Raw genomic sequence first — 17,984 nt, forward strand, 5'->3', positions numbered from 1 at the left:
AGGGTCAAGTTAACAAGCTTCACTTAACGGTAGCAATAAGGCTAATATCTATAACACTGCATACATGTAATAATAAATAGGTGAACGACATAAATGTGCTAATGGAAAATAGTGATTAGGATACATTCAATATGTGTTGTTCAAAAGTAAGCTAATATTGCTATCCATCCGCATTGTTGCTCATCTGTTGCGAATGAATAAGTTTATCACAAGAAATTCCCCTTCTCTAAAATCCCGGACAAAAGTAGTTGGGACAGTTGAGCTGGATCACGTATTCCCCATCCCCCCTAATCAATGTTGGAAAACGTTGCATTTTTTTTCAACAAAAAGGGGAAAAATCTCCTCATTATCGACATTGTAAGAGGAGGGAGGGGAGAGCTTGCTTCGTGTCCCAACTTTGTTGTCTGGGATTGTCTGAAAGAAGAATCTAAAGAATGTCACACCACTCGCTGTAACACAGGTTAGAGAAAAGGGGAGTTGTACTGTCTCTCGAGTACAGCTAACGAGCGCTACTAAAAAGAAACAGCATGCAACAACAAGATTTACCTGAGTAGGTACTTAAGAACGTAAAGTCATCTTTCTAAATGACCCTCTGCGGCAGGCGATTGATAAGTCCGTGACATGAACCTCCATTGCTTCCCGAGGGGCAAACAGCTCACCTGTTCGCCCCTAAAATCCAACTATGCACAAGATATTGTGTTTGAAAAGGATGTTTCTATATCCTGCACTGAAAACGACGATCTTGTCTACTTCATCAGAGGGGTGGTTGATTCGCTCGAAACAGAAATGATGCAAATTCAGTTGAAACAGTGGGTGCCTAGAAAGTGGATATTTTCGCCTTGTCGTGGCTGTTTCGTAGAGTTTATCACTGGACTGCAATAAAGCATTGCTGCTACCTAAACATGGTTAAATTATGCATGTCTCTCTTCGTTTTCCTTTTTAATACTGGAACGCGTATAAAGTGAGGTGTGTTGTCGGCTTCAGAAGTGTCATCCAGTTAACCGCCGCAATTAACCCTTATGATTAACCATTACTGGTAAAACATTTTGGTTCCAAACTGCTTCGTGTCATTCGAATTATACCTTTTTACAGGAATTACGAAAAACTATTTAACATTGTTTGGGATCAAGAACTAGCAAAACAGAGCTTTGCGAGAAGGTTTATATGGTTAACCATTCAATTGAAAGAGAAAGGGAGGTTACATAGTTAACTTATTGTCTGCGGCAAGCGATTAACCATATTTCAAGTGTCAAACTCCACTATTTTGCCACCAAACTGCTTCCATCCTGCATTTCAAATGATGTGAAGTGAGAAATTTTTCTAGCTTCTGTCAATTGGGAAGAACAGCAAAGGTTAGGTTGCAAAACGCTGGCTTTAAAATGGTTAACCGTTGTCATTATTCATGTGTGTTAATTAAATGCATGGAACCCGGAAGTTGTTGTGTCACATGTAATCGTGATATATCTGATTACTGTACACGGATAAGCTTCAATCAATTTATTTAACACTATTCCGTGAAACGACACAAAGATCTGCTACTTTGCGAATTAATAATCCTCGAAAATGTCCTAAATAATAGACACGAGCTCTAACCTTCCTTTCAATGCCATTTTGCTCGAAGCAGATCGTAAATTTCGTTTTATTACAGGCGGTTATGAGTTATATTCCACGAATATCTGCACAGAGCCTTAAACTAGATTAGCGGGGCAAAGTTCTGTCCAATTTACAGAAACAAAGTTTATGTCATTGACCCAAAATCAAAATTCTAAAATATCATGATGCCATGACAATCGTTGGCATTACCTTCACTAGAAATTCTTCATATATCTCTTTCAGACAATCCTGGACAAAAGTAGTCGGGACAGTTGAGCTGGATCACGTATTCCCCATCCCCCCTAATCAATGTTGGAAAACGTTGCATTTTTTTTTTGTTTCAACAAAAAGGGAAAAAGTCTCCTGATTATCAACATTGTAAGTGGGGGGTGGGGAGAACTTGCTTCGTGTCCCAACTATTTTGTCTGGGATTGTAGAAGATAATGTTAATTTAATATGTGATACATTTGGTTGAACTAGCAATCGATATTTCCACATCATAGACATGAAAGTCCATTTTAAACTTGTCCGCAATGTTCCGTAGCGCGGTTTTCAGGGAGATCTTTAATTCAGACCTTCTTGCAATTCGATATCATTGCGTATAAACCGTTATTAGTCTGTTTACCAAAGATCAAGTCTTCTTGATGTTTGTTCCTTTCCATTTTGAAGTCTTAAAAGGTGTGTTTCAGTTGCAAGTATTGAATTTTACCTTTTACCATCTAGTAGAAAACCATGACACACAACGAGATGTTTGTCTTGGATGCAGTGATCAAAAAATAACTCCTACTATCCCCTAGAATATGCAAATGTACAAACACACACACACACATGAAGGCCACGTTTTTGATCAGGAAGTAACATTTCGCTTAATTGAAGTACCTTTCCCAACAGTTTATTCTAACCTCAATAGTACTCCGTCGTTCGGACTTCGCACTAAAAAGAATAAAAGACATTTAAATTCTCAGCACACTCTGAGTCACCTGCAGGGTAGTCATAGTGAGGACTATTTCTAGTATAGTAATACTAGAGGTCAATACCCACCTGGCAAGGATTTCCAGGTTTACTTTGATTCTTAGCAACGCATGTTCTTTTGCCACCATCATCCAAAATGCAGTATCCAGGCTGAATCAGACAGCCACCACTGCCATCATGTGTTTCACATGAAAGACAGCTGTCAGGTGTTCCCTCACATACTCCATTCACACAATGATCATCTTTGGTCTTCCTATTATTGTCACTGCATGGTAGGGTATTGTTGTTGGTCCATTTGTAACGATCATTGCTGTTACAATCCTAACAGGATAAATAAACCAATCGAAATTTGTATTTTATAATCTATACTGAATTTTAATTCTATTAGCCAGTTATTTAAGTTAAAACTAACATGCTTATAAACATTCCTAGTACAGAAGGGTTTGAGATGATGAATATAATTATGAAATAATCAAGCCTGTGAACTAGGATGAAAGAATGAAATAGAGGAAGAATTTTGCTGCTTACATACATTTTACATACATTTTATTTGTTCTCAAATTAAAATTACAATTGTAACATGCCCGCGGATAGCTGAGCTAATCTAGCCGGGTCATGTTTTGTTTTATTTTCCTCTTAAAGACATTTTTTGGAAGCTTTCTTAAATCTATAGGCATTTCATTCCAAATTTTTGTTCCGATTCTAGAAAATGAATTCACTTGAATTGAGAGTCTAGAACTTTGTGTGTAAAAATTATTTGAGACAGAGGATCGAATATTGTAAGAATGAATATCAGAAATGTCTTGAAAGAGATCTTGAATGTTTCCAGGAGCATTTCTGTGTCTTATTTCAAACATAAGGTTAGCTAAAAGCTCATAATACAAAAATTTTAACGGTAAAACACTGGCATCAATAAATAAAGGAATCGTATGTTGATTTCGCTCAGAAAAATAAATAAAGCGAAGAGCTCGCTTTTGGAGCTTGAAAAGCTTTTCAAGGTGTGATTTATATGCTTGGCCCCAGGCCACCAAACCATAAGTTAAATAAGGAGTAACTAAGGATCTATAAATAGTTAAAAGAGTTTGTCTTGGCAGAAAGTGCCGTAGTTTACAAATCAATCCTACAGTTCGGCTTATTTTAATAGCTACATGATCAATATGATGTTTCCAAGAAAGATTATTGTCAATTATTACACCTAGATATCTCACAAATTCTTTACATTCTAGAGCCACCTTCTTTTGTTGATCATTATCGAATATCATAATTTTGGGATGATAAGTAAGTTTTCTCTGAGCTGGTCTAAAGATAACGAAATTTGTTTTTTTAATATTTAAGGTTAATTTATTAGCCGTTAACCAATCGAACAAGTTGCAGAGTTCTTGATTTACAGTCGACTCAAGAGACTTAAGATTTTTGTCAGCATATACGGCATTCGTGTCGTCAGCAAATTAAAAAAATTTAAGTTTGTCAGAGGATTCTTGGATATCGTTGACATAAATTAGGAAAAGTAAAGGGCCTAGGACTGAGCCTTGCGGTACACCACAAGTGGTATTTTGCCTTTTAGATATATAAGAGCCAATTTGCGTAGTTTGAGTTCGACCATCCAAGTAAGATGAGAACCACTTATTTATAACACCACGAAAACCATAGTGATCTAACTTGTGTAAAAGAATTTTATGATCGACTGTATCAAAAGCCTTTTTCAGGTCAATGAATACACCACATGAGAACAAGCGCTTGTCCATATTTTCGTGTATGGTACTTACAATGTCAAGAATTGCATGCTTTTATTTCACCTTAAGTAGTGGAAAGGAATTAGCAAGAAAGGAAAAGATTCAAACATAGATACGATTCAAACCAATGAACATTTCTTTGACGACTTTGGAATAAATACCCAATGGTCTGTCTATGGTTATGATACACAAGGGTAATTTGGAGAGCACAAACTAAGTGCAAAGGCAGGTTTCCATCCCAGGTTTCCATATGATTTTTTCTTTTGTGATGTACATTTGTGGTACCAAGTTCCAGGAACACTGCTTCAATATTTCTAGAGATATTGTTTATTCAGTATTTTAACATTTTTAGTTGCAAACAATACGACGTCATCACTGCTCTAATTTGCATAACAGAAAAAGGTCAATATCTCTAAAACAAAAAAAGATATTTCAAAAAGAAAACTGCTATTCTTCTATATTTTGGAAGGCCTCAAATAAGCTGAAATTATTTTTCATGTCATATACACTTTAAACGTTTCAATTCCAAAGGCAGCCATGCTCAAAAAGTGAGTTGCTTGTAATCATAGCGGAGCTCCGGCGGCCCAAAGGGCCGCCAAGCGGAGCCCCATACTCATATGGGAAAGAAAAGGAAACCCGCGAATGAATTTTCTCATGGTTTTCATGGCTAGCGGTATTGCTCGTGGGCGCGTGCGCACGACGACGACAACGACGGCAACGGCGGAGTTGCCCAACATGGCGGCCATACTCCAGCTAATAGGTCGACAGAGACATGCACCCTCGGTCTCTAGCAGAAGAAAGCCATTTTTCTCGGCGGGATTTTTAAAGAAAGGAACACTCATTTCTATTTCTTATGTCAACAAACGATAGCGGAGGTTGATCTAATGTTTTTAAGATAGGGTTGCACTGAAGGAATTAAAAAGAAAGCAAGAATTAACAGGCAAAGAAGTAGCGAAGAAGATCGCGAAAAAGAGCAGGCCAGCGCTGGGGAAGGACGCGAAACAGTACTGAACAATGCCATGAATTATAGCGAGTCAAGGGCTAGAGAAAGGAAGTCAAATAATACCGAACAATGCCGTTAACCAAAGCTATCGAGGGCCATAGATAAAATGTGAAAGTACTCAGAAGACTGCAGTGCCAAGTTTTAAAATTCACGCGTTGTGACGCTGTGCAGCCGTGCAAGAAAAGTCACATGATTTGGTCAGGTGATGAACAAGAGAAATCAAACATGTCCGAGTGTTACAAGACAGTAAACACAGCGGGAAAAAGTGGTTGATTCGTTGATCTGTCGAAAAGATTAGTTCAGTTCAGTCTTCACAACTTTTGCTGCAAGTTTCTGCCTGGAAGATTTACACTAGCCGAACTGATATTGCCAACTTGCGGTAAGTGACTTTTGTTGTTGCGTTTGCTATGAAAATTAACAAGTTGCCTCGGCGATATAAGCTTATTTTCAATTGGAATGCATTAAAAGTCTTCCTTATTTGAAGCCATGCTGTAAGAGATTTTAAAAATTGCATCGTTTTAATTTCGCTCGTCTCTAAACAATAACACGTGGGTCGCTTTGGAGGTTGCTGTAAGTTGTAAACAAATTAAGCTTTCTGTCAATTTTCGTCATCAACCTAAGCTTATAACCTCACGTCTAAAAATAAGCTTAACCAAAACCGTATTTGTAAACACGGCCGCGCGAGTTTTGAAGTTTTCTCTGTGTTAGTTGGCACACCCGCCACGTAGACTGCTAAAATTTCTTCTTCTGTTGTTGAAAACCAAGAAAGGTGTACAAACCATTTTAAGCCGAAGCGAACAGGATTTGCTAAATTTACTTTTAACGTTCCTATGTGAAGATTTGCATATTGTGATTACAAAGTATGGAGATTTCCTCGTTTTGTTAGTTCGATTTATTCGGTTTGGCGAAATGCTTGGGTGAATTCCCAGGTTAATTTGGTTGAAGACTGGCAAAGCTACCGCCGATAAAATGACTGCAAAGCTAAATTAAGCCGTCGGCAAAAATGCACACTGTAATATTCAAATTTAAGCGTGAATAATTATTAAACTTTAACACTGCAAGCTTAAACGAATTTTCTTTATCCTCTCTTTCATTCGGTTACCTTTCACTGAGAAGGGATCTGCTTTTGATACTCAGATGAAGTGATATGCATAATTATTGTGTTTATAATGTAGATTTCCTCGTTTTATTTTGTCTGTCCAATTAGTTCGGTTTGGTGAAATGCTGATATAGTCCAAATGTTGAGTAGACGATTGTACATGTAAATCCTGTGTGCAAATAAAGCTCTACTTTCATTTGATTTACTATTTCATTTTATTAGTGCGACTGCTTTTGGTTGGGGGTACATGGGTTATTCCCCAAATATGCAGTATTTACACTTAATATGGAAATGTTCCTCAAAAGTGAGATAGTACTAATAGAAAAAAAAAATGCGAAGAGCTTTACTCGGTAAATTGAACAGTGTAAATGACATTTACATACTTAGAAAAAATTTAGGGCGTAGAAGTTCTTGCCCTGACCATTTCTCGGTAATAGAAATAAGTTTTACATACATACATACATACATACATACATACATACATACATACATACATACATACATACATACATACATACATACATACATACATACATACATACATACATACATACATACATACATACATACATACATACATACATACATACATACATACATACATACATACATACATACATACATACATACATACATACATACATACATACATACATACATACATACATACATACATACATACATACATACATACATACATACATACATACATACATACATACATACATACATACATACATACATACATACATACATACATACATACATACATACATACATACATACATACATACATACATACATACATACATACATACATACATACATACATACATACATACATACATACATACATACATACATACATACATACATACATACATACATACATACATACATACATACATACATACATACATACATACATACATACATACATACATACATACATACATACATACATACATACATACATACATACATACATACATACATACATACATACATACATACATACATACATACATACATACACAATTAAGTTGGTGAGAGCGTTCTCCTCTCTCCACACACACACTCTCTCTCTCTGCTCTTTTCTTCACTCTAATTTTGTCATTAACTACATTGTAACTCATTAACCGAATGTCACTGACTGTTTTCTTTGTTGCATGCATACTTTTTTGCTCGTTGAAGAAAGTTTCAGTTTCTTCCTGGCTGTTTCCTTTGTCCTGTCCAGTACCAATTCCTTTGTGATATAACTTTGTGAATTCTCTATTCTCGTTAAATTTTATCTTGTCAGGGTGATAAAATGCACTCTCAGAGTGTTCAATCATTGTTTTCAGTTGCTACAATTTTCAGGAAAAAAGCAATAGTTTTCTTAATTTCCTTTTACTTTGTGTTAGGACCTTTTAGCATGCTCGTAATTGACCCATAGGCATAATTTTGAATAAAGTAAAGAATTAGATCTGTTTTAGTGTTAAGTATGTTTAAATTATTATGAATTACATGTAGGCATTTCTTTTTATTTTTTTATTTTTTATTTTAGTCGCATGTGATGTTTTACGATTTTACCGACGTATACCATGTAAATGTAAATAATGCACTAGAATTAGCCAATCAGAGTGTGCATTATATCAGCTTTAAACACAAACCATATGTAATAAATGTATGTAAATGACATTTTTATGACAGAGAACTGGACAGGGCAAGACCTTCTCTTTCTTTTGTAAATTTATATATTCATTCCTCTCAGTGCTGTCAAAATGTCTTAGGAACCTTCATTTTTGATAGTCCATTATTTTCCACCATACCTAGCACAGAAGCTCACAAAATCCTAACTAATAACCAACATGTGTGTATCTCTGGCCTTTGCTGTGTACTACGTGTATATTCTGTTATCCTGCCTTAACTGCTAGAAACAATTTTGACAGAGCTGTTTCAACAGTTTCACTTAAATTAATTCCCAGTAACAGTGCTACATGTGGCAGTGTTATTGGGTATGAACTTTATTGAGGGTTTCAATTTTTATTTTTTTATGATTACAGGAGACAACAAAATATACATGTGTATACATAACCTGATGTTGGTGTTGGTTACGAATCGTAGTTCATAATAGTCATCCTATTACAGGTAAGGGGGAAAAGTTCAGAAAGTTTAGAACATCCCTTCCCCCAGCACACCTTCTGTCTACAGGTGCAATTATTGAGAGGTTATATATATATATATATACAAAGAGTAATGTAAAGTTATAAACTTAACATTAAAATCTGACATTTGAACGCCTCCTTTGCTAAAATTAGTCACGATTTAATTGTTATCACTCCCTGTGAATTCATAGAGATTTCAGAGGCAAATTATCACCTGTCTTCAAGTTAGGGAAAATGACACAAAAAAAAGTTACAGTGAAAGTAAAGAGAATTGTGAATGTTGATGTGGTGTACATTGTACATCATGTAAAGGTATTTGGTGAGTGCCAAAGGCATAACAGTTCATGCGTTGCTTTTTCAGGACAAATTATATAACAGTGATGTTTTAAGGTGCGATCACAAAAATAATGAGTACATTGTCCAGGCAGTACCAGTTTATGGAAGGCATATGCAGACAGTAAGAGGAAATGTAAGCATTACCGGGTAAGTTTGTTTTATGCTTTTGACTTCTTGTACTTGGATTTTGTGTCATTTCATCACAAGAATAGGTGATGAAAGATGCAATAGTTGTTGCAGTTTATTTTTGAAGGCAAACTTATAAGTCTGCCTATGCTGGATAACAGCCATGTGTAAACTGAATGTACAGCAAACACTCTGTTAAAGGTGGGGCAACCCTAAAACCCAGAAACTGGAAGCCGGAATCCAGAATCCACAAATCGAAGAAAACAAGTTCTTCAAATACTCGAAAATTGTTTTGCTTAGGTTTTTGCCTGTAAAAAATAAGCGGCCAAGTAAAAAGGACCTCAAACTGACACAAAAATTCCCCATCTGTTGAAATTCGTGCAACCATTATTTCTAGTGAGGGCTATGATTATGAGAATCTTAGTAAAGTGTGTCATAATTTAATTCCAAGCACCCTGAGAGCATCTAAAATAAGCTTGCTGGCAATTAACTGCACGGCCATGGGCCAAGCGCAGTTCATGTTCTACCAGTGTGTTTTTTGTTTTCGGTCGGTGACCAGACCCAAACTTCCTCTCGGCCAAATTTTGAATCATGCAACCTGTGATGTTTATTCGCCATAAGCTGTTGAAACGTTAATACAAGGACAATGTTACGGATATTGTTTTCTTTACTTGTGTATAATATATATTTTCTTCTGGTTTTATCGAAGCGTTGGATTCAAGGGGAAATAATAAATACGCTAAAAACGCTAAAAAAGGGTATTACGTCAGCCATGGAATGTGCTGACGTTGCAGCTTTCATTTTCGCTACATGACAAATACACTGTAAGATCATATTTATTTTGCAAGTTTATTTCGCCAGAAGCGACGGTCATTAATTTATGTACAATTTTGCGAGTATTTCTTGTGGGTTTCGACAAATGAAGCGAATTCTTTGGCTGTTTCATCGCAGCGAGTTGAGAGATTTGAAGAAAAATTAAGTATTTGCCGAGGTAAACAAGAGCTTGCCAGAACTTGCAATTTTTAAGTCAGTGCTAGGAGAAAAAACACAACCGTTCCAAAATTAGCTGTGGATAACTTAAACCCCCCTGATTGTGTGACCTGCGTGACTACTTCAAAGCACAAGCAAATTGAATTTTGACGTTTCAGGAAGAAAGCTGTTTATTAAAAGCATTATTAATTGCGTGACACTCTTTTCCTTTTGTATCATTCATGGGCATGTCCTGAGCGAACTTCCAGATTAAGACCATTACATCATCATAGATTTCACAAAGGCTAAGACTGATGGTGTAATAAGATATGACACAGTTTGTGTTGATCAAGTGATGTGTTTACAGTAATCAATGAATCATCAAGGACTGCTTTGGAATGTGCACTGCGTTGTGACTGTGGTATTAACAAAACAGTTAAATTTTAAAAGTGTGGTTGTAAGATTTGAAAGATCTTCTTGCCATTTTGTTTAATAAGCGATCTGCAATTTACCAGGGGTATAAATTTACCCTTTATGTCTAGTAGATACTGAACAAGATAGAAAATGTCATAGAGAACAGGATGTCTGTCAGTGGCAGCACCCTGTTCATTGACGGTCACGCCCCCCACTTTCGAAGTCCAAAGGCTAACCTGGCTCATCTTAATATAATATTTGATTTGTCCAACAGATACCAAACTAGTTCTGGATCAACACTATTTCCACACTGATACTGTGACAAATCAGCATTTCATATTCTTGGCAGCCATCATATTAAAACAATTTATAGAAATGTTGCACACTTACTTCTGTCTGCTTCTCACTTGCTAACAGATCGGACCACGTGTTGTTAAAAGATGCTTAAAGACTGCCAGAAACTCACCACAATAGCTTGCTGTTATTGTGCTACTCACTAGTCTTCTCATAGCAATTTGATCTAGACAAGAACCACACTCTCACCAGAGCCAGGTTGAACAAAAGATGGGTAACTAAGCCGTTGAGCTCTGTGTTTGGGCCGGGGGCATGAGCGGCAAAGTTGCATGAAGGCACTCGCTGACATGCCAATGCAGAAAAACACTAGACACTTATTTAGCCTGCTCAGGCACTAGAGACAGATACTAGAGCCTGCTCGCAGGCTATGAGTAACTCTATCCACCTGAAAAATCACTAACCCCGACTGGAAAGTGATTACCCAAAGGATAGCTTTATCCAGCTTTTGAACAATTGGACCAGATGTATAGCTAAGGGTTGTTCAGAACTAGTCAAAAATTTTTTAGCAATTACAGTTTGTAGCTGAAGTAAAGCCAAGAAAGTAAATAACAGCAAAATAGTTTTTCCCCAAATTTATTTATTAGACATTGCTGAAGTGAATTATTTCTATCATCATTCATAATATCTGGATTCAGGATTCTAGTTTCCAGTTCTGGATTCCGGTTTCCGGATTCAGTTTTTTAAGGGTTGCCCTTAATGATGTATGTGCATGTTAGTCTTGAATAATCTGAAACTTCAGAGAGGTTAAAAATATCATATCTTATCTGTGATGGTTCTGTATCTGTTGGTGTGCAACGATCTACACCAATATTTCAACGTAATAATGTACAGTGTATATTAATTAACCAAATTATGCTGTTTTTAGTTGACCAATGCTACTATTGTAATGTGATGTTGAAGCCCACAAATTGACAAACATGCCCAGTGTCAACTTCTCAAATATATGAACTGGCCAGACAGTCTAGATTACAAAATTTTCTGAAAGTTGGAATTACCAGGTAAGATATTTCTTAAACATTATTTTGTAATTAATGATTTCTCAGACATTGTTTTCTTCAAGAAAAGATTCATACCCCACATGGAGGTTTTATCTCTATTAGAGCTCTATCTTCCTGATACTTTAATTTGGAATTTTTGAAGGCTGGCCATGCATGGGTGTTGGGTGTGAATATCTTCTGGTACTGCACATTCAGATTTACATGTAGTAAGCAAGAACATCAGTATTTATCCTGACAAACTCTGATTTTCTTTTGGAAGCTGAACTCATATGCAGTTGTACAGTTATATGTACAACGAAACAGCCTGGATGGCCCTTTGATTGGGACTGGGCACATTGTTGTAACTTGCAATGTTCCAGTTTCTTGTTTAAAGCAAATTGCATTTGCTCTCAAAAGCAAGTCGCAAAGTTCATTACAGTTATTAAGTTTTCTTTGCATCTCAGGGCAGAGCCTGCCACTGTGAAAGTTGGGGTACCAGCCCCTAGCATTTGATTCATTAACACTCAGTAAACAACTAACAGTGAAGTACATTGTATATCAAAGAAAGGAATGTGTAAAGTGTTAGTGTGTAAAGATTATAATAAATTATAATCGATATGTTTTTATCTGAATAACAATGGTGTTCAAGTAGCAGCTACAGTATGATTACATGTCTGTTCCTGTCATTCAATATATAAACAGTTTACACATGGTGAGCCTGTATGAAGACATCAAAAATTTTAAAAGCAACCATGGCCTGGTGAGATATTTCTGAAGAAATATAAATTTAAGGTCCTTATGATTGCTTATAGCCACTGATTTTTATTGTAAACAATATCTTACTGAGTGTATTTTTCTTGTGTACTAATTGCTGTAGAACACAGAGATCACTATAAGTATGACAGAGATATTAAAGTGTGAAACATTGTATAAACAAATGCATGCAGGAACAAATTAATTTATCATGGATGCAGCTTCTGAGAGATCCCCAATGTTAATGGAACATACACTGTACATACATGCAAAAGAGTTCAATAATTTGTTACTTAAGATTGTAATGATTTGTTTAGTTTCTCTGTATTTACAGACAACTTGATGGGATTATAATTTCTGCACCAAGGTCATTGAATAAACTGACTTAGAAGTTGAGTTCTGCAACCCATCCTGTGTGTTGTAATATCATGGCTGCAACATTGTGACAGATACACTGTATTACATTATTAAGAAACACATATATTAACTTATTATTTAAGATGCCTGTTAAATTAATCAGTTTTTTTTAGAGATAATTTATCCATGGTTTATTTAAATAATTGCTTTTTTGGCTTTAAAATGATATTTATCGTGTTTGTAAATCAATTTTGTGATAATCTGCATTGGACATGGCATAAATTAATATTTTGCCAACACAAAATGGAGACAGACAGCCTTGCCATTCGCAACGTCCAATAAGGCTAATTTGTTCCCTACTGTTGTACAAATAGTGCTCTCTTGTTTATAAATTATTTCAATCTGTTGTTTAAATGATTGCCTCGTAACCCCTATGTCCAGTTTGGTGCATGTAGGATATTGATGTATTGCTTATCCATTTTGCTGTAAATTATCTTAATTGATGTGTCAATCAAAACATATCTTGGATATGCTGGGCTCTTCTGACAAATGTACCCATGCCTGATAACCTTTGAGTGCATTTGGTTGTGTAGTGCAGACAAAATACATGTACATAATATAACTTACTCTTAGCTTGCTTATAATTCTTGGTATAATTTAATGATAGCAAAATTAATTAATGGAACCCAATAACAGCTCCTGTAGTCCACAATCTCAGTCAAGAAGAAGAACAAATCACATGGAAATTGAATAATAAAATTATTGTTAGAAGCCTACGCAAGTATTCATGATCAGCAAAAAAATATATCATAATTACCATTCATGCAAGAGTGATTTTGCTTATTGCAAACCCTTTCAGCAGGAGGAGACTCCAGACAAAAGTGAAGATGGCTAAATGTATCTTTGGGGACAAGTTAGAAAACAAAACTTTCCAACTTTTCACATATGTGTACTATTTTGGTATTTTTGCAAGATTTCGTTTGGTAGAGATTTAGGGACTGAGTATTGTAACCACTGCATTTCAATCAGTCCCCACAGCAAAAAAATGTTTAAACTTCTTTTGTGTGGGAGTCCCCATGTTAACTAAGAAAGAATATAATGATTAATAACAATGTCTTGTCTTTCTGAATAAGGTAGGAAAGAACAGGAAATGCCACCAAAAAGCACAGAAGACAGTTCTGTTATGTGATCAAGATTTTTAGTGGCTTCCCAGAAATCCTCGAAATCATGGCTCTATATTTCATAATCACACCATCTTACACCTCGATCTGCTGATGTTATCCTATTTCCGGCTGAAACTATTAAATAGTTCACAATTTACCTCACATACATGTTCGATTATTTTCATTAGTAGCAGCATTCCAAAAAGTAACTGAGGAGCTTCGCTTTTAGGCTCGGCTAAATCTATATATTAGACTGACAAAAGCCACATTACCGACCATATTACCCCCCTATTCTCTACATATCCTTCACAAAACATTAGGGGAAAATAATTATTATTTATCGGAGGTGGAATGGTACATTTATACCCTATCAATTCCTTTCTCCACAAATAAAAACAAAACATTGGCGTTGAGCAATATTTTGGTACAAAGTCAAAATTAAATGTCATTGATGCAAAAATCATCACCAACATTAAAAACCTCCCACCAATAAATGTTATAGCAGAGCCTTAGCGAAGCACACGTTCTGATTGGCTAATACGCGCCGCTCGATCCATTTGCCCGTGGGTTGCACGCTGATGTCAGTTTGCTTATTTGTACTTTTTCTTGGCAATTTTTGTCATTGATGTTCACACTTCGTAAAACTTAATTCCTATTTTTCTTCTCCTGAAATATGGAAAAATCTAATAATTCTTCCGGAGATGAGGAATATTATTCCTGTGAGGTACCAAATTTTGAGCTTGAGTTTTTCGCCAGGCCTCCACCTAAGAAATTTGGGAATTTAAGTGAACAGGAGTTGAACCAGCTGGTTGAACAAAGGCACTTGGCACTTAGAGACAGACCAAAAAAACAATAAACTGGTCTGTATCAACCTTTTGAGGTCAGTAATGCATTGCGGAAATTTTAGCGAGAATTTTCTAGCAATTTGACGACAATGAGATTCAGCAAAAGCATTCTTTGTCAAACTTTTCTGGCATTGAAAGCCATTTAAATGCTTTCGGTGAACAAAAACTTGAACATGAGAGCTTTAACAAATCTCTGATTGTGAAGTCTTACATACAAAAACCCATTGTTCCAAAAAACCTTAAAGGTAATAGTTTTCTGAGCTTTAATAAAGGAAGTTTTATCAAACATTGGTAGCCTCTGATAAATTATTTCAGTTGACAGGTTTTAGTTTTGCTTGAACACTCATTGCATCGCTCGATCATGAATTCAACTCTTGAAGAGACAGCCACTTGAGGGAAAGACTGCACCATGCACAAATATAAGCTTACATTTCTGACATTTTCTTTTAGGCCTCAGTCTTCTGTTCGTTTAAGCTTATTTTACTGAGTAACAAAAGTGACAGAGATCATTTTCAAAAGCCATTCACATGTTCGAGTTCAGCCTTAGACGCACAACTCATCAAATTTAAAACGAAGTGGAAAGGAAAACATAACACACAACAAACCTGGTATTGAATACAAGCATCTCAAACAGCTCAAAGCCAGGTTTGTTCCCTTTCTTTTCCACTCTCACTTTTAAGAAATGTCTGGTTCCATATTGTTCTTTTCTTTTGCTGAAGAGGCCGTGAAGGACAGACAGCTCAACCACCAAAAGCTTCAACCAAGTGTAGTTTGTTTTCAATTCTTTGGAAAACTGATCCAAATTTAAGCCATTTTTGAGAAACGCTTTTACCGACTGCGACTTTCATTTGTTGTCAGCTTGATATTTAGGTTAACTGAGCAGTTTGAAATTGTTTGTTTGCCCGAGAAACTATTAACTCACCGCAATCCCAGAAAAATTTTGATGTGTCACTTCGTCAGGTTTTTGAATGAACATTTTTGCCTTGTTTATCGTGCTTCTGACTTCATGTAAGCCGGCGAGATTCAATATATACTATATACTATATATACTTTTATGTGACACATGATTTAGCCTTTGCATTTTTACGTGAAATGTGATTGCTTGCTTTTTTCTGTGAACGTGAAGCTGTTTTTCGAATGTTACGTGATGCGTGAAAAGGCCAATTACATATGCGTGAAATTGTTTTCAGAAGAGGTATAGGGGACCCTCAGTATTGTACATGTACCAATAAGGAGATATCACACAAGTGAAAATTCATCAGATACCAATCTTTTAGCTCTTTAGCTGTTTGTGCAAGTTCATTATGTTAAAAAGGTGAATGCTAAAACAGTCACCTTTTGACTTTTTTGTAACAATGACCAAGAAATTATCGAGGACGCCTTCAGCAAGAGGTCTCTTCTTTGTGATGTTCTCTGTCACTCTTTTCGGTCACATGAAATGTCACGTGCAAATGTTATGCAACAGCTTGAAATAGAGGGTCCTTTCGTAACGTAGGCAATGCGGTTCGAAGAAACACGATGTAATCAAACAACAAAAAAATTCATTATCCTTATTCCAATTCATTAATTTGCTCCAGAAACCCTTTCACTTTTCATGAAAAAAGGAAAGCATTAAAAAGTTATTTCAGTTAGTCTTGCTATTGATCTTTTGTCTGTCTACTCAATTCAAGTGTCCTGGGTGTTGGCTTATAATAAAATACTTTGCTGCAGAAACAGTAGAACAGTATTATTTTACATGTACCTGACAAGGATTTGATGGATTGACTTCATGGTATGCATAACACTGGTTGTTTATTTTACACTGCCTCAGTTCACAATCTGTCTCGCCAACTTTAGTGAAGCAGGAGTCACAGCTGCAGACATAACTAAAAGGTCCATCATTGCAGGTGTGGTAACATGGGTTTGAGGCACATTCATCAATTATATCTATAAAATACAATTGAATAACAGTTAGATCGTCTGTAAGTAAAAAAAAAAACATTCAAATCACAGCCAGGACCAGATAATCAAGAATGAAATGCAAAATATGTCAAAGATGAACAAACCCGAGACTTGTCTTATACGGTAAGACTATCATTTTGTCCTACTGAAAAACCCGCTTGCAAAACACAGTCAAACCTCCGCTAACAGCACCTCTCTACAATGGCCACCTCTATACAACAGCCACTTTTGCTGGTCCCGGCAGACAGTCCATACATTCACTCTTATCTTAACCTCTCCATCACCGCCACCTCCCCACAATGGTAACAGTCATTAAAACTCATCCCAACTGCCAAAATAACCTCTCAACAATGGCTAGCCAAGTTAATCAACGTCTGACAAATGGAGTATACAAATCCCCAGTTTTAATTGAAGGCTTTCATGCAAAAGGGCATACTGGTATATCACTTTTTGGGCCAATCTTTATTTTTTGCAGGATTGAGCTAATTTTTGGCAGACTGACTTGCTTTGACATGAAAAGCATCATTGCGTAATTGTTTTTGTTGATTCGTGCCTCGTTTTCGAGAAATAACGTATGCAAGAAAAGTCAGTTTTCCAAGCAGCATCTTTTGGAGCAAATCCTTCGAAGGTGGATTTTGACGTGACGCAAACTTAAATGGTTACTTTTAGCAGCTTCGACAGCACAGGTTTTTTTTAAATAGGAGTTTTTATTTTTGAAAGAAGTAGAGAAATGGACCGGAAAAAAAGATCAACCACCCTCGTATCGAACCAGTGTCACGACAAAACAAACTTGAATCCGGCCTGTTCAGCGCCTTATTCGCTTGCGCTAACGAAGCAACAGTAAGAGATTTGTGTAATTATATGAATAATAAAATTTGCATCGGTTCGAACAACTAGCAGCAAATGCCACGCTTCGGTGACTTAATCGTTTAGCGAAACAAAAGCTTCTTTCATTTTTCATTCAACAAAAGATTACCAAAAGATGGCCTTGGAAAACTGAGTTTCTTGCATACGTTATTTCTCGGGAATGAAGTGCAAATCAACAAAAACAATTACAGAACGATGCTTTTCATGTCAAAACAAGTCAGTCTGCCAAAAATCAGCTTGATCCTGAAAAAATGAAAATCAGCCCAAAAAGCGATATACGCCCTTTTTGCACGAAACTCTTCAATTGTAAAAGGTCACCAAGCTTGATCTGTACC

General features: G+C 36.2%; 1 protein-coding gene and 1 long non-coding RNA gene across 3 annotated transcripts in view; one reads left to right on the forward strand and one right to left on the reverse strand.

The window, feature by feature from the left end:
- LOC145478309 (uncharacterized) overlaps nt 1-17,984 on the reverse strand; it is a 57,090-nt gene that overhangs the window by 29,530 nt on the left and 9,576 nt on the right. For both annotated transcript variants that reach the window (XM_081456286.1, XM_081456295.1), the window contains exons 4-5: nt 16,583-16,767; nt 2,635-2,886 (exon numbers count right to left, since the gene is read on the reverse strand). In XM_081456286.1, the coding sequence (XP_081312412.1) occupies nt 2,635-2,886; nt 16,583-16,767 (437 nt within the window). The remainder of the gene's footprint in view (nt 1-2,634; nt 2,887-16,582; nt 16,768-17,984) is intronic.
- Nucleotides 7,357-16,588, forward strand: LOC145479110 (uncharacterized). Its single transcript, XR_014048385.1, has 3 exons — nt 7,357-8,530; nt 8,909-9,030; nt 11,612-16,588. It is a non-coding gene; the product is annotated as an uncharacterized LOC145479110 (long non-coding RNA).

Source organism: Orbicella franksi, chromosome 1 (assembly GCF_964199315.1).
Source record: "Orbicella franksi chromosome 1, jaOrbFran1.1, whole genome shotgun sequence".
Taxonomy (NCBI): Eukaryota; Metazoa; Cnidaria; class Anthozoa; order Scleractinia; family Merulinidae; genus Orbicella; species Orbicella franksi.